The sequence below is a fragment of the Neovison vison genome, chromosome 5, assembly GCF_020171115.1.
Source record: "Neovison vison isolate M4711 chromosome 5, ASM_NN_V1, whole genome shotgun sequence".
NCBI classification, from domain to species: Eukaryota; Metazoa; Chordata; class Mammalia; order Carnivora; family Mustelidae; genus Neogale; species Neogale vison.
The window spans coordinates 20,586,487-20,603,359 of NC_058095.1; the positions used below are offsets into that span (position 1 = coordinate 20,586,487).

General features: G+C 56.6%; 2 protein-coding genes and 1 long non-coding RNA gene across 3 annotated transcripts; 2 read left to right on the forward strand and 1 right to left on the reverse strand.

Moving 5' to 3' along the window:
• The first annotated feature begins 365 nt into the window (after positions 1 to 365).
• HAP1 (huntingtin associated protein 1) lies at positions 366 to 8,496 on the forward strand. Its single transcript, XM_044250220.1, is given in 16 exon segments — positions 366 to 417; positions 569 to 720; positions 722 to 806; positions 1,337 to 1,371; positions 1,770 to 1,814; positions 2,121 to 2,159; positions 2,197 to 2,307; positions 2,430 to 2,596; positions 2,813 to 2,918; positions 2,984 to 3,050; positions 3,485 to 3,489; positions 4,310 to 4,435; positions 4,818 to 4,892; positions 5,479 to 5,595; positions 6,753 to 7,137; positions 8,259 to 8,496. Coding segments are annotated over 16 exon segments (1,614 nt in total). The 3' UTR covers positions 8,306 to 8,496.
• A 3,549-nt stretch (positions 8,497 to 12,045) lies between these two features.
• LOC122906230 lies at positions 12,046 to 12,945 on the forward strand. Its single transcript, XR_006384524.1, has 2 exons — positions 12,046 to 12,512; positions 12,639 to 12,945. It is a non-coding gene; the product is annotated as an uncharacterized LOC122906230 (long non-coding RNA).
• Positions 12,946 to 13,761: 816 nt separating this feature from the next.
• Positions 13,762 to 16,079, reverse strand: GAST (gastrin). The gene is made up of 3 exons (XM_044247956.1): positions 16,036 to 16,079; positions 14,048 to 14,263; positions 13,762 to 13,921 (listed from the first exon to the last, which is right to left on the reverse strand). Exons 2-3 carry the CDS (start codon positions 14,256 to 14,258, stop codon positions 13,818 to 13,820), a joined length of 315 nt encoding a protein of 104 aa, XP_044103891.1. The 5' UTR covers positions 14,259 to 14,263; positions 16,036 to 16,079; the 3' UTR covers positions 13,762 to 13,817.
• Between the last annotated feature and the right edge of the window lie 794 nt (positions 16,080 to 16,873).

Sequence of the window (16,873 nt, forward strand, 5' to 3'; positions counted from 1 at the left end):
AGGTCATATCCGGGGTGGGCAGCCGGCAACCACAGCGGGAGTGGAGGGAGGGGGTGTCCCCATCTAGGGACTTCGAAATCGCCATCCCCGAATTCCAGGGAAGCTGCGACTTGGGGCAGAACCATTCTCGGGAGGTGGAGAGGGAGAGGAGAAGCCCTGCACTCCTAACCAGAGCCCATGGAACCGGCTGGGATGGCCGCTCGAATCTTCTCCTTATTCTGATTTTTGCGCGCTGCCTCGCCACCAAGAGCTTCCCTTGGGCGCGACCCCCAGTCCCGGACCCACAGGTTGCTCCCGGCCGCCCACTCCCGCGCGTTGTACCGCTCGGCGGGCGCCCACTCCGGGCGCTGGTTATCCAGGCCCGGATGCTGCAGCCGGTTGAGAACTCAAGTTGCGTCGTAAGGGGTCGGGGCCCCGGTACGCAAGACACGGTTCAGACAGGGGGATCTGGCGGGAATCACCCTCGCACCCCCGCCGTTAGCGCATCTCACTTCAGAGCCCTCCGCGCAGGCACCCGCGGCCGGACAGGGAGCAGGATCCGGATCCCTATCCGTCTCGGGACTCCCAGCCCCAGCTCGCCTGACCTCCAAGGCTGGATCGGGGGCAGAAACCCCACGCGCGTCGGCATTCTCAGCCGCCCGGGGGAATGCCCAGTACGTGCCCAGCAACTCGGACGCACCACGGACCCGCTTCATATTCCAGGGACCCGTTGGTCCCCGGGGCCACTGGCCTGGGGACCGGAAAGGCGCCGGGCATCTGGAAGCGCCTCATCGGGCGCTCCGCCTTTATTCGGGATCTGGAGGAAGGTAAACCCGGTCCTCGGAACCCCAGAGCGAGTGGGACGCAGGCATTTCCGTGGAGAGTGGGGCCGCGTCGGTTCCAGGCGCCCCGGCCCTTCTGGCATTCAGTCTTATCGCTCTATCCATTTGTGACGTCACAGTCTGCGGAGCCTGTCCGATCGCCTCTTCTCTATCTCCTCCTCCCTTCTGTCGTCTGCAGATCGTTGACGGGGGTCAGGTCTAGGGGTTCTGCAGATCTGCGCACTCTGAAGGGCAGGTGCTAGGGAGGACGCTGCCTCGCGCCCGCTGGGGAGGTGGGTGGGCGGAGTGGGAGGTTTTGTCAACCTTCTGGCTGCTGGGGGTCAAAACCGTGCTTTCCCAAGCCTAGGGATGGGCGGGGCCTCAGGTTTCTTCCCCTCATAGCCTCTCCTGGGTGACTGGAGATCCCTGGATTGGGTCTAAAGGCTCAGGGCCCCCCTTCTGCAGTGCTGGAAAAGCTTCTTTCTTCTTTTCATACGCAACAGGTGCAGGGCGGGTGCGTCTGTTTTCTGACGCAGGAGGCTCCAGTGAGTCGGCCAAGGCTGCCCTCTGGGTAAGGAGGAATGAGCCAGTCTGTGGCTGTACTTCCACTGGCTGCCTGCATTCTCCTAGGTGCCAGGGACCCAGGCGGCCGAGAAGCAGTTCTACCTGAGCTTGGAGGACTGGGATCCTTCACCTTGCCCAGGCCCCTCCAGAACAAGAGTCCAGCTGGTCCTGGGAAGGGAGTGCTGAGTTCTGGGGGGGTAGGGGGGGTGTGATGTGGAGAGGATATTGGGGGCAGGAAGGGAGCTCCGTCTTCTCCTCCCTTGTTGCTGAGTCTTGTTTTTGAGGGAGCATTTGGGGATCGGACAGGAAATGGTGGGATGTGGGGTGGGATATGCCCCCCTTTTCCTGACACAGCCTCGCGCCCTGCTTTTGCATCCCTGTATCCTGACCGGCCCCTGAGTCAAGATCACCCAAGAAACTGTCAGGTTGATGTTGAATCTGCTAGAGGACGTGGGTACTGCCTTCCCGCTGGGGCCAGCCTGAGTCTTAGCCAGGCCTCCCCTTTAAATCTGCCCGGAGGGGTAGGAGGTCTGTCTGTTCCCTGCTTCACTGTTTTTCTGGGGGCCAAGCTGGGGGGTCCCTCATATGAGGTCCAGGCTGGCCTTGCTCTTAGAGCCATCTTTTCCATAAGGGGACATGGAGTCAGGCCCCACAGTGGGTTGACGGCAGGTTCTTTCCTAGTACCCTGGAAAACTAGGGTGTGGAAAGGTTTCCCTTAGTGGCCTGGCTTCCCTTTGACCCCTGTGTACTCCCTAGCTTCTCCCACCTGTCTGGGGGATCCCAGAAAACAAGAAAGTATTCCCCATGGTTGTGGGTCTCTCTGTAGAGAGAGCGGGACCTAAATACGGAGGCTCGCATCGGCCAGTCCCTGGCGAAACAGAACCGTGCTCTGATGGAGGAGAACAGCAAGCTGGAAGCCATGCTGGCCTCAGCCAGGGAGGAGGTAGCTGGGCAGGGAGGAGGGGCACGGGGGGTGCCATCTCAGACCTTCCTGCGTCCCCGTTTGCCAGGACCTGTGCCTGCCTCTGCCTGCTTTCCAACATGGATCCTTTCCCCCACTGGCAGATTTTACATCTCAGATGCCAGCTGTGCTTGTGAGATGACGTCCTCTAGCTCTACTCCGACTCTGATGAGGAGGAAGAGGAGGAGGAGGAGGAAGAGGAGGAAGAGGCAGAGGCAGAGGAAGAAGAGGCAGAGCAGCAGCACCATCATCCCTATGGAGCCCATGGGCTGTGAGTGTCCTACCTTTTCTCTGGGGCAGTCGCTGCTCTCTGCCTCAGTTTCCCTATCTGCAAACAGAGACACACATGGTGCACCTGCCAGCAGGGTTGCTGGGGCTAAATGAGACCACCCTGCTGAGCCTGGGAGTGTGGGGGGCAGACCCTGGGGGGCTGGGCCCTGGGTCCCCCAGCCTTGGGCCCTGACTCCCCTTGCTCCCGGGCCGCTAGGACTTCCGTGCGGGAGGTTGAGTCGCTATGCTACTGCCCCCAGCTGGAAACCCTGCAGGAGCATCTGAGGCAGCTGGAGGAGGAGAACCAGCCCCTGAGTGAGGAGGTGAGGCTGTGGCAAGAGGGTGCACCCTTTGGGGGGGCTGTTGACCCCCCTCTCTTTCCCTCCAGACCTCTCAACTCGATGCCTTTGAGGAGGAGGAGCAGGTGCTCATCCTGGATTGCGTGCAGCAGTTTTGTACGTGAGGTTGTAACTTGGGGGTGGAGGACTGTCCCAAGGAGCCAAAGGAAGAACTCAGGGATCATAGACTGGAGACCTGAGTTCGAGTCCCAGCTCTCCAGCATTTCGTAGCTGTGGGAGCTTGGTCAAGTTCCTGACGTCTCTGAAACTTTAGAAAGAGGAGGAATTACCTCAGCCCTGCAGACCTCTCCAGAGGCAAAGCTGAGGATGTGCTTTGCGCACACTGTAAAGAGCTGTGCAGAAGCCACGGGACCCCTCTAATCCTGATCCCTTTTGTCATTCGGGACACGAGAAGGAGGGGCCTGGAAGCAAGGAAGAGAAGGAGCCCTGAGCTGCCAGACACCAGGCGGGGCACCGGATCTGGGGCAGGGGCCAGTGCGGGTACCTGTGTTTATGAGGATGAGGCAGGCACAGCATTTGTCCCCGAGAAGCTCAAGTCGAGCTGTGAGATGCACGTGCAAGATGGCGGGGGCTGAGCTCCCGCGGCCCCCCTTCCCGCAGGCCTGACCTTCCTTCCTTCTGGGTCCCTTAGCTACCCCAATGGCCAGGCCCATAGGAGCTGGTCCCCAAGTTCGGTTGCTTCCACCTCCTAAGGAAGGCTCAAGTCTTTTTCGTCGTCCTCACCCCCCTGTCTCTAGCCCAGGCCCAGTCTTAACTGGTCTCCCCTCCTGAACTGCTGTCTTTCCAGGTCCTTCTGCACACAGTCCAAATGAGTTTTCTAAAACCAAATCTGACCATGGCCAGATGGCTCTGCCTAAAACCCCAAGCTTCCCATTGGCCAAAGAGTAACCTCGGCCTCCTACCCCAGTCCCTGGGATCTGGTGAGCCTTCCCTCCCAGGGTCTTGTGATGGGCTCTGGGCCCCTCCACACCCTCTCTGAGCCTTGTCTGCCCTTTTTGGCCTGGCCGAGTCCCACTCACCCTGCAGAGGTCTTAGCTGCACAGACTGCGTAAGGCGAGCCCGGGTGCCGCTGTTGTGACCCCCAGCGTGCCCTTTACACACGTTCCTCCCCAGCCCAGAGTGGGCCCTGGTGGCATTTCCTTGCTCATCAGCGTCCCCACTAGACCTGAGCTCTGCATGAGCTGGGATCAGGGCTCTTGGGCTCCTCAGCCAGGGCCTTGCTCCATGTCAGTCAACAGACATTTATTGGGATGAAGACCCAGTGAGAAATGCGGAGTCCTTCGAGCCCCGAGTCCCCTGCCTGAGCTGAGGGGTGGGGTGGACAAGGGCCTCCGGAGGGCCACACTGGTCCCAAGGCCAGCGCGCGGATGGCCGACCTGGCGGAGGTACTGGCGCTCAGGATGGAGACCCATGACCAGCGGCGGAGGGAGGTCACCCAGCTGCGAACCCAGGTCCTGATGCCGCGGTGCTGCTGCCAGATGGTGGGTCTGGTTGTGTGCGGGGCTCCCTCCTCCCTGCCTGGCCCCATAGAAGCCCAGCCCCCTCCTCCCTGCCCTGGGCTCACAGAGCAGCCAGGTCCAGGCCCCTCTGTGCGCAGAGTCAGAACGGGAGGAGACCGGAGAGTGTCTCGTTCTGCCCCCTGGTTGTCCCCAGGAAGGGACCCAAGCCCAGGGAAGGTCACGGAGTGTTCTAGAATGCCTGGCTCTGCAGCTCTATGGGGCCCCATTTCATGTGACCTCTTGCTTCAGAAAGGGCTGCCAAACACTCGGCACTGTGCCTGGGAAGACTTGCCGGAGCAGGTAGGGAGGCCTTGGGTGGGGCTGGTGTGTTTTGGGTGGGGCTGACCAGTCTCGGTCCTTCCAGTATGGATCCCAGATGGAGAAGTTGCAGCGGCAGTTGGCCTTGGAGAAGGAAATCCAGATGAGGCTCCAGGATGAGGTGAAGCTCCCCCTGGGTCCTGCCTGGGCCGTTGAGAGCCCCTGGCCCAGAGCCGGGAACTCAAGCCCTTGACCAGCTGGCTGGCTGTCCTGGGAAGACAAGCTCCTTAAGCAGGCTCTGGGTCTGTCCCTTTGTACACTCTTGGTGTCTGGTGTGGGGCCCTGGCTGTTCAGCTCTTTCTGAAGCAAGAGGTCACATGGAATGGAGCCTGAGTGGAGCAGAGTCCAAGGACCAGCTCAGGGACATCCTTCATGTCATTGTGTGGGTCCGGAGCCTGGGCCTGAATGTGTCTGCAGCAGAACCTGCAGGTGGCTTTCCAGCCGCAGGACCTGCAGGGGAGGTATGCAGAGTGTGGGGGCATGCCGACTGAGGCCCAAGAGGAGGTGAGGACCCTCGGCCGGTGAGCCCCCGTGTCCACCGGTCCTGTCACCTGCTACACATACACTGTACCCCTGGTGAGGACCCTCCCCTCTGCCTTCTGCCCTCTGTGTGCTCTCCCCTGCTGGCTGATTTCCATCCCTCATCCCTTTCTGGTCCTGGAAGTGGGGGCTGGGGTTCTGTGGGGATCCCCTGCTCTCCCCTGCAGGGGGCCCTTCCTGGTTTCCAGGAGACCCTGGACAAGGAGCTCAGAATATCTATAAGGAAGATAATCTCAGACTCTGTGTTTTTTATGGAAAGGTGCTCTGCTGCCCCCCCTCCCCCGGTCCCTGCCTGATCCACACTCACCTTCCCAGAGTGTGGAGAGGGTTTGCTTTTGCTTTCTTTCACGCTTGGCTCCCCACGTTAGCTGCCTAGCCCCTCTACCCCCCACCCCGACTTTTCTCTGTCCCTGTGTGTGGGCCCGTCATTCCTCCAGGGATTTTTCCACACTGGGGCCCCAGGGACTTTGCAGGTTCAGCTCATGTTGTCTTGGGACAGTGATGGCCCTTTTCTCTGTTGAAGGAGTCACGGGATAATTGCAGAGGAGACGTCACACCTGGGGTAAGCTGGCCAGGTGCCCCCCCTCACCGGCCTCACTTTTAGCAGCCAGACAACCACCTGTGACCCTGCCATCCTGGAGAAGGCCCGGCTCTCAGGGCTGGCTGGGCTGAGGTGTTCTGGGAAGGGGATGCTCCCTCTTCCTTTCCATTTGCCCATAGTTGGCCAACTGACTTAGGCTGTTTCACGTGGGGACTGAAGCCTTCCCTTCACCTCACCAGGGACTGAGGGGAGAATGAACACTGGTGTAGGGCTGGGGACATCTGAGGTTTGAGTCCCCACCTCATTCCTTTATTGACTGTGTGTCCCTGGGCAAATTGCTTGACCTGAGCCTTATTAAAATGGATTTGTTGGGGCGCCTGGATGGCTCAGTGGGTTAAGGCCTCTGCCTTCAGCTCAGGTCATGATCCCAGGTCCTGGGATTGAGCCCTACATCGGGCTCTCTGCTCGATAGGGAGCCTGCTTCCCCTTCTCTCTCTCTCTGCCTGCCTCTCTGCCTACTTGTAATCTCTGTCTGTCAAATAAATAAATAAAATCTTAAAAAAAAAAAAAAAGGATTTGTTCCTATGGCAGTTAGCTGTGGGCTGGGCCATGAAGGTTAAATCAGGGAGAGGAATATTATCCTTGCTTCTCTGGGGTGTGCACAGGGTAGGGGGTACCAGGGGCCTGTGGGGCTTGTGCATGGTGGGTGACCCTTCTCCCTCCTTCTTACCTGGAAGCCTGGGTGCTGGTTCCCAGCCCCCCCACCCCGCGACAGAAGTGGGGAGGAGCCGTCGGGTCTTGGGGGTAGACTGGGACAGAGAGCAGGCAGCTCCTCAGCCCTGGTGGCCAGGGATGTCCCGCAGGAGCAGATGATGGGGGACCGGGGGCTCTGGCTGGGGTAGGCTTTCAGGGGCACGGAAAGATGTTCCTGTCTCCCCGGCCAGGTTCAAGCTGTGCGGCAGTGAGGCGCGAGAGCAGGAACGGGGGTTTGAGCCTGAGAAGAGGTTAATGACAGCTGAGGATTCTGTGCCTTCAGAGGAGCTGGGGGCCACAGAAGAGGGGGTGCCTGCTGTGGACGGGTTGACAGAAGAGGCAGAGCTGGTGTTGGAGGAGGCTGAAGCCTGGGAGGAGGTGGAGCTGGAGCTGGATGACAGCGTGGTGACCTTGACGTTGGAGGCCAGTGGCTTGGGCCCCTCTCACTTAAGCATGAAGCATGTCCTCCAGCAGGTGGCTGACTGGTGGGACTCGGGGTACAGGTGGCAACTGTGACGGAAGTTCCAGAAAGGTGAGAAGGTGAGTGTGCTCCCAAAGGGGTCACTCCCCCCCCGCCCCCGGCAAGCGCCCCCCCCCGCCCCGCCAGTGGGACAAGCTAGCGGGACAAGCTCATGGAGTGCTCACTGACTCCAACCTGGCCCCACCCAGTGTGCTTATTTGCATGGACTTTGCATATCATTTGCATAGGCAACAGGGGACTGTGGTCCCAGGGCTCATTTATGTGGAATTTGCCTAAGATTCCAGAGCTCTACCTGCTTTCCTCCTGGGGGGCTGTGCTGGGGGTCAGTACCAGGACTGCTGCCCTCCATGACACCTCAGCTTCCTGTCTCTGCTGCCCCCGTCCCCAAGGCTCCCCAACCCTAAGGCAGTGGCAACAGCAGTCCAAAACAGTCTGGGTGGGGGGCGCTATCGCAGAGCAGCAGCCTGGGTGCTGACCCTGGACTTCCAGAGACTGGAGGAGGACAGGGCCAACCACTCTCCCAGGGACAAAGAGGGGGGCTACCCAGGCCCTTGGGACAAAGGCCTCTGCCAGCAAGGGTGGTCGGACCAGTCCCCTGGGTGAGTCTTAAGATGGGCTAGGGTCTCCTCTCCCCAGCTAGAAACTCCACAAATTTTGGAGAGCTGCACCTGCTAAGTGTCAGCTACCTTCACGAAGGTCACAGAGATGCATTGTTTCCTTTAATTGTCACGCCCATAGGTAGAGGTGCCCTCCCCCTTTGTTAGGTGAGAACAGAGCAGTAACTTGGCGGTCACACAGCTGGAGAGGATCTGAGCCTGTTCTCATCAGCACTGTGCTGAAATGATTCTCCTAGCCTGTCTCTCCCCTCTTACCCTGTCCCAGTGCTTCCCTAGCCTGCTCAGTCAGCTGTGAAATTTAGAGCCTGTTGCTAGCCTCACCATTGTAAGTGGCCTGCCCCAACTCTGATGGCCTTTTGGTCACTGCTGGGCAGCTTCATCAGGGTCGCCATGGACAGTTGTGCAGTTTGTATATCGAACAGTGACCTCTATGGCCAGCCAATGGGCAGCTGCACAGTGGTCATCGTGACTGTCTTTCTGATATAGTTGACAAGGCCTCAGCCCCTGCCCACCATCCAGGCGCCCCAGTTAACCTCCACTCCCCTTCTCTTCCAGGCTTTGCTGTGTCCCAGCAGCCTGCAGAGGCTTCACAGACAGCCTGAGGCCCAACCTTCAGCTAGCTGGCCAAGTCCCACCTGCTTCAGAAACCTCCTTCCCACCCTCCCAAATGGGTCCCTCCTGTGTCAGCGGCGCACCTTCTGTCCTGACTAACCTGGGCTGGGCCTTGAGGACCCAAGCCTGCAGGCTTTCTTGAGATAAGGGGCCGGAGCCCTTGCTGTGCAGCTGGGCCTGGGATCACGTGCTAGTCAAGGGGTCGGTGGAAGCCCAGGGGGAGGCCGGCCAGTTGCCAGACCCGGCTCTGAGCTGTGTCGGGGGGGCGGGGGGGGGGGCTCAGGCCTGGTGCAGGAAGGTGTTCTGACCAACATGCACCTTGACCCCCAAGGTAAAGGTGGCCTCCAAGTCCTTGCTGACTTTCAGGGACCTGTCCCGCTTCCTCCATTCTTGGCCCTTTCCTCTCAGTTCGTCACTACTGTTGGAAACCCAGAGTGTCTATATGTGAGGGTGAGGGACCCCTCTGTCCACTGGGGGCCTCCTCCCCGCCTCCCTGCCTGTGGCCCTTGAATATCTAGGCTCCCCACCCAAGTCATCCCCTCCCTGTTGCCCTCCCCTCCTCGTTTCTTCATTCCAGATGTTCTGCTTTCCTACTCTTTATTCCTAAACAGCTGGACTCTGGGGCTCAGGACCCCCCTCGGTCTGACCCTGCTCCCTGCTGTGCTACTCGATCTTCTGTTCTTCTGTTGCTTGTCAGCCCATACACCTGCTCGTGCAGGAGATAAAGGACCTGTGTGCTACCAGGCCTGCACTCTGGCATCTTTCTCTGGGAGTGTGTGTGCGTGTGTGTGTGCATTCGTGGGTGCGTGCTCGCGCATGCAGCTTTCCCTGGGGCAAAGTTGTGGTGAGACAATGGACTTTTGTTAAACACATGACCTAGTCCCATCAACAACCGTGTGGAGTGGCGGGTGATCTGACAAATGGTGTCAGAGGATGAAACAGGCCCAGGCAGATTAAGTGACCCTCCCAAGGGTCTAAGAGCCAGCGGTGGAACTGGGATGTGAACCCGAGCCCTTAGGCGTCCTGAGCCTGTGCTCAGGCAGCCTCCCTTCCCTATTTTTCTACCCCAGGGATTCTGGCCTAGTCCCCTGGCTGTGAGGGGTAAGGCACGGGCAAGAGTCGCCCACTGTCTTAGGTGGAGGTCCCTCAGACCTGGAGTCAGACCTGCAGCAGCATTTGAAAACAAGCAGTTTGTTTGGAAGCTGATCCAGGAAGCACTTCTGGCTGGGAGCCGGGGGGCGGGGGTCAGGGGCAGGTATTGAGAAGGAAGAAAGCTAAAGGACATGCGAGGCACTGAGGGTTAACCCTACTGGGGAACTCTGGAAACAAGTGTACCCTTTGCATCTCGAGGGTGGCCTGTGGACAGGTGTGATCGGCATCTCCTGGGAGCTTAACAGAAAGGCAGATTCTCAGGTCCCACCCCAGACCTATAGAGTCAGACTCTGCACGGTCACAAGGACGCTGGGGAACGCACGTGCATGGAAAATTTCGGGACCCACCGAGATGGAGGCCCTCTGGGTTATCCCACCCAAGGGGTGAGGAAGCTGGGCAAGCATCTCCCAGCTGACATTTGTTACTGGCAGCCTTGGGCCTTAACATCACGCTCTGTGCCCCATGCGTGGGTAAGGGAAAGGCTGCTGGCAGAAAATTTTTTTAAAGATTCATTTATTTATTTTGGAGAGAGAGAGAGAGTGAGAGCAAGGGGAGGGGCTGAGAGAGAGGGAGAGAGAGAGAAGCAGACTCCTTGCTGAGTGCAGAGGCCAATGATAGCTGAAACCAAGAGTCAGATGCTTCACCGGCCGAGCCTCCCAGGAGCCCCAAGAATATTGATGCTTCTAGTGGACCATGGCCAGCACATGCAGGAATGGATACTTGTTTTTTTTTTTTTTTTAAAGATTTTACTTATTTATTTGACAGAGATCACAAGTAGGCAGAGAAGTAGGCAGAGAGAGAGAGGAGGAAGCAGGCTCCCTGCTGAGCAGAGAGCCCGACGCGGGGCTCGACCCCAAGACCATGACCTGAGCCAAAGGCAGAGGCTTAACCCACTGAACCTCCCAGGCGCCCCAGGAATGGATATTTTTAAACGATTACACTTTTTGTATGTATGTATGTTGCCTCCATGCCCAGCATGGAGCCCAATGTGGGGCTTGAACCTGTGACAATGAGATCAAGAGCCGTGTGCTCTACGGACTGAGCCAGCCAGGCGAGGTGCCACCTTGCACTGTCTCTTTTTTTTTTTTTTTTTTTAAAGATTTTATTTATTTATTTGACAGATCACAAGTAGGCAGAGAGGCAGGCAGAGAGAGAGGAGGAAGCAGGCTCCCTGCTGAGCAGAGAGCCCGATGTGGGCCTCGATCCCAGGACCCTGAGATCATGACCTGAGCTGAAGGCAGAGGCTTTAACCCACTGAGTCACCCAGGAGCCCCTTGCACTGTCTCTTTAACGTGGGTGGAAGCGTGATGGCATTTGCGTTCTCGGCTGTGGCGGCTCAGGCCCTGTGCGTGACAACTTTGGAATGATCTGGGTGTGCCTCCTGCCCAGTGTGCACACATACCGATAAATGGCAACTTCTAAGCACTGATGCAGACTTGTAAACCAGGCTGCGGATCGTGGTTTTCCATTTGGGCAGCTGACATCAGCTTAGGCTCGTTTGCTCTTGACCTGTTCTCCTTGCCCAAGACCAGCAGGGCTCTTCTTGGCCACCCGTAGGTCTCCAGTTTAGGAGCCCCATAGTCTAAGCTGTTGCTGCAAATCCTGTGGGTTAAGGCTGCCTGGTGAGTAGGTCCACCTTGCCTCTGATGGTTAAGTGCTGCACTTGGTCCCCTCTGCCCTGCGATCCTGTCATCCCCACTGACACTAAGTAACCTGGGTCCATAGCATCTCCTACGTCAGCCCCGGCTGCAGAGGACAAGGTCCACTGGGCTGCTCAACAATGCTTGCTTGTCCTCACCAACACATTCCTTACGTCCTCCAGGAAAGGACTGGTTTTTGGACCCTTGCAGGGACCGGAGTCACATGGTGGATGCTCTTGTGTGACATGGCAATTCATTCCAGGGTGCCTGCCCGTCTTTTGGCTCCTTCCTCAGTCCTCTGCTGGGGCAGCTTGGGCACCTTACTTGCTCCAGACTTTCAGGGAGTCACGCCCAGTAAGGCATAGAGATGGGCTCCGCGTGTCCTTGCCAGGAGCTGAAAGCCCGAGTCGTGGGAGACAGTCCTCCACTCCCGTATCAACAAACTCTCCCTACCCAGTCCCCAGCCCACCTCCTTGGTCTGTCAGTCTCTAAAATCCCCTCCTGTGTGTGCTTCCTGGTTCCTTCTGTGACATGCTTTCCGGCTTTTTCAGGACCTGCAGTATTTTGGGTGAGTAATCCCGTTTCCGCCATGTTTGGGACAGTGCTTCTGCACTGTCCCCCTACCCTGAAGGGAGGCGGGGGCCAATTGTGAGAAACATCACTTCGCAAGACCTCTGCTTCAAGGAGGTCTGGGCATGGTCTCCAGGGATGGAAATGCTGCTTTCCTCTGGCAAGGTGGAGACAATTCCTCCAGCCCAGAAGTCTCCTGGAAACCTGGGAGTTTGAAGTTCTTCAGGGCATTTTCTCAAATGTTCCGTGCAAGGTTATCATGGTCCCATGCCTTTCATTCTAGGACTTTGATGGGGAGACTTGTTGGGGCTCCAATGTCCGCTTTCTTTGTTATCTGACTTCTTACATTCAGATCTTGGGCTTGAGTTAATGGTTGGCTGACCTGAGCCCAACATTTTCTTCCTTCAGAAATCTCTGATCATTAGCGGTAGCCATAATCATCATCACTCTTCTGTCTTGGATGCTGAAGCAATCAGCTAAACAGGGCCCCTATACACCGTCCCGATGCACCAACAATGAGAATCTTAGCAGTGGGGTTGCCACAGTACTCCAGAGGTGATCGGCACCCTGCTTAATGCCAGCAAAGGGTCTGGCTAGTGAAGGATCAAATTCCAGAATCCCAAGATGACAGTGTTGCTTTCTACAACCCTTCTAGGACCACCTGTTTTCAGAGGAGTCCCCCGGCCCAGAGGCAGACTTGGAAATAAGGATTTGAGTTCAAATAGTTTATTTGGAGTGTGGTGATCCCAAAGACCACCGGTGGGAGCGTGCGCGTGCAAGACAGGGAAGGGAGGGCGGTCCACAAAGGGTGCCCTCAAGCAGTTTCCTGCTGTAGGTAAGTGGGGCTCAGTCCTGTGGGGGAATTCTGGGAGACAGAGCTGGATACACTTCAGATTACCCCGCCCAAGGGGTGAGGAAGCCGGGGTATTGATCCTCCTGCTCTCAACTGTCACCAATGCAGGGCTCCCTTGGGAGACAATCACTCCAGAGCATTTGCAGCCTGCTTTGCCTTCAGAAAGCCCTCGGGGGAGCAGTGGCACCTGCTTGGGGAAGGATGCTGCTGACAGGCAGAGAACTACGAGGGAATATGGGGGTAGCATTGACAGTGCCTCTGCCGGCCACTCACGCGCCCATCTGATGAGTGTTTATGGGATACCTCCTGTTTTTGGAACCAGGGATACAGCAGGGAAGAGGGATGTGTGGTCTCCACTCTTACAGACTTGCCCTGCTACCTGGGGAGGCAGACAATAAACTAGCTGACGAGACAATGACAGGGTGTGAAGTGTGACTGTGGGGCCATTAGAGGACATTGGGCGCTGGGTATGAGGCAGGAGGAGCAGAACAGGTGGGTCTTTCAGGAAGAGATGTTTCAGCCAAGACCCCAGGGAGGAAAAGGGCAGCCAGGCATGTGGGTGCCTGGGAAAAGCCTTCGGGGCACAGGGAATGGTGAGGACAGATGTTCTGAGCAGGACCCAGCATGGCGCATTTGTGCAAGGAGAAAAGGAGAGAGGAGGAACAGGGCACCTGCCGTGAGGACAGCAGGCTGGCTTAGGGCTTTGGCAAGTTTAGGTCTTCTCCTAAGTGTGACAGGGAGCATTGGAGGGTTAAAGCCTGGAGTGGCACAATTTCATCTGTCTTTTATTTTATTTATTTATTTATTTATTTATTTTTAAGATTTTATTTATTTATTTGACAGACAGAGATCACAAGCAGGCAGAGAGGCATGCAGAGAGAGAGGAGGAAGCAGGCTCCCTGCTGAGCAGAGAGCCCGATGCGGGGCTAGATCCCAGGACACTGAGATCATGACCTGAGCCGAAGGCAGTGGCCTAACCCACTGAGCCACCCAGGCGCCCCTCATCTGTCTTTTAGAAAGCTGACTCTGGTTGCGACCCCACCACCATTTCCCACCTGCATGAGTAGGTTCAGGGTCAATGTTAAGGTCTGGGGATACCCAGAAGAACAGGTCATGGTCCCTGCCCCCAGGGGAGTGCTCAGTTTTTCCCACTGCCTCCACCCTATCCCCACCAACTCCCCTCTCCTGCCCCACACTTGACACAATGTGATCCATTGGAAGCTAGTTTATTTTGAGTGGTTTTTCATGGGGCTGGGCTGGGCGATGTCTGGGCTTTGAAGCTCCGTTCTAGGGACGCTGGTCCCCTTCCTCAGCACTGCGGCGGCCGAAGTCCATCCATCCGTATGCTGCTTCTTCTTCCTCCACCCACGGTCCCTGCTTCTTGGACAGGTCTGAGGGTCAGAGAGGGGGCGGGGGGGAACGTGAGGCTATGGGAAGCACATCTAGCTGCTGGAAACCAAGGCCAGGGCCAGCCCTGGCTGGGCGAGGCAAGCAGGGATGGCTGTCACAGTTCCTACCTGCCACCAGCTGTGGGGGACCTTGGAGCCCCAGCTGCCTTCGCTGGTGAGGGGCTGCGCCCAGCCGGTCCAGCCAGTGTGGCTCCAGGCCCCTATTTGCCCCTGAACCTGAGGGTGCGTCCTGCTGCTGGGAGCCGGGCTTCCAAGCAGCTTCAGAGAAGGTGGCCAGAGCCAGTGCCAGGATCAGCACACACACACACAGTCGCTGCATCTTGTCTGCAAAGGAAAGAGGGGCAGAGCTGCAAGATAGAGGCACAGGCCTGGACCAGATGGACTCTAGATCCCTCCCTGTGGGCAGGTACCACACTGTGTGGGGTTGTGGACTGTCCCTCAGCTCACTTCTCCAGTTCCTGCCAAGTCCCCCAGCTCCCAAGCCTTGCCCCCTTTCCTCATCACCTACCTTCATTACAGTAGTGACTTTTCTCGGAGAATTTACAACCTAGAGCAATAGTTTCCAAACTTCTGCAGAATTTGAGGCTATGTGAGCGGCTCTGTAGCTGTTTCCCTCTTGTAATTTCAAGTGAGCTTTTAAATAGTCATACCAAGGGCACATTGCAGATGACCTGGTATCTCAGTGGAGATCCCCAGTGTATTCAGTGTGGGGCCGGGTCTCACCGTTTCTGCACTGCCTGTGGAGGGAAGCTTCTCCCACCATTTTTGCTTAACTGAGGACTATCCTGTGATTGTAATGAAGCAGTTAAAAATTAAGCTGTTACCGTTTGCTCCTGTGTATCAGGGTGACCTGAGTTTGGGGACACCATAACACAGAAATAAACTGATACTCAAATGAATCTAAAATGCAAATCTAAAATTCTATTCTCAGCATTTGTGTTCTTTCAGTCTCATTATTCTGATTGGCTTTACCTTCTAGGAACACATTAATAGTAATAAAATAAGACTTTTATCTATTTTTCATAGTGGGGTTCTCTCTTAGATTTCCTTTGGAAGAGAAAGTGTTCTAGGTGTTAAAGGCACCTGGGTGGCTCAGTGGGTTAAGACACTGCCTTCAGCTCGGGTTATGATCTCAGGGTCCTGGGATTGAGCCCTGCGTCAGACTTTCTGCTCAGCAAGGAGCCTGTTTCCCCTCCCCCTCTGCCTGCTTCTTTGCCTTCTTGTGATCTCTCTCCATCTGTCAAATAAATAAATAAAATCTTTTTTTTTTTTAAAGATTTTATTTATTTATTTGACAGAGAGAGATCACAAGCAGGCAGAGAGGCAGGCAGAGAGAGAGGAGGAAGCAGGCTCCTCGCTGAGCGGAGAGCCCGATGCGGGACTCCATCCCAGGACTCTGAGATCATGACCTGAGCCGAAGGCAGCGGCTCAACCCACTGAGCCACCCAGGCGCCCCTAAATAAATAAAATCTTAAAAAAAAAAAACAAGGTTAAAAAATCAGTGATCTAGAGCTGCACTGGCCCATGCTGGCCACGTGTATTGTCCAATGTGGTAGCTAATAGGCAGATATAGCGCTTTACATTTAAATTAATTAAAATAAAAAATTCGTCCCCAGGCTAGCCACCTTTCCAGTGCACTTGTGGCTGGTGGCTACCATATTGGGTGGTGCAGGTACAGACCCCATCATCATGGAAAGTTCTTTCAAACAGCCCTAATCTAGGAAAGAGCTTGAGATGCGATCCAGAAGCCCTGGGCTCCAGTTCCAACCCTTCCCAATAATTTGTGTGACTTTGGGCAAGTCACATCTTCTCGGCCTCAGTTTTCTCACCCAAGAGACGGGAGAAGAGCCTTTGTTTTTCTCACCTTGCAGGACTGGGATGAGCGTGGAGTAAGAGGGTTGAAGTAGCAAGTCAGCTCAAAAGAAAGGTATGGGAACGCCAGTGTGGGTTCTAGAGCTGAGACCTAGTCTGGCCCTGAGATAAAAGAAGGGTGGCAGCCTTGGAGACACAGAGACGTGAGCCTGGTACCTTGATGCAGGGAACTGTCCCATCAACCCTCTTCCCCGCCTCTCCACTCCCCTCCTGGGTGCTCTCACCTGCAGAGTTGGGAGGTGAGCGATGCTCTAGCCAGCCTGGTGCCTCTTCCTCTCTCTGCTCCTCCTGGTGCTCCTGCCCTGCCTTATAAAGTCCCAAAGGCCCCTCCCAAACCCGAGGAGGTCAGCCTCCACCACAGCAAGACAAAAGGGCGTGGGCACAGGTCCCTGCCTCTGCCCTGTCCTGCCATTCATTCAGTCATCTACAAGGGGGAAGGGAGGGGAGTTGACCTTCCTGGCAGTGAGGGGCATGTGCTGGTGGGGGCCTGGCTTCAGCTGGGCATGAAGGCAGACAGGAGACAGGCTTCCTGGGGTCAGGAACAGTGCCCCCCCACCCAGACCTTGGGGTGCATCAGCCCTCCAGCTATATCCCCCTTGCAGGGCTGGTGAGGCAGTTGCACCGAGTGACCTTGGTGAGGAAGCATCTTTCATCAGACACTGGTGTTTGAAGAGCAGGGAGCGTGTGGATGTCAAGTCCTGTATCGATCCCCTGTCCCCTCTGCCCGGCTCTACAAACAGGACGTGAGCTAGTTATCGGGGGCAATGGGCCGTAGGCTGATGGCCCTGCTGAGAATTAACAGGTGATGCCACAGGCTGTGAGGTGTCCATGGCAACCAGCAGCCCAATGTTCTGGTGAATAATCCGGGACCTGGCTCGGTGACTCGGCAGATGGAATTCAGTGAAAACGACAAATTCAGTGCAGGGATTGGTGATAATGAATTGAATCCAGAGTCTTAGAGATGGAAGGGCCTTTGCGGGGGGCTTGGCAGCCGGTGGTGTGACGAGCAGCTCTGTTCACGTGCTAGAGGAATAGAGATGTTCGTGTTACCATGGTGATGGG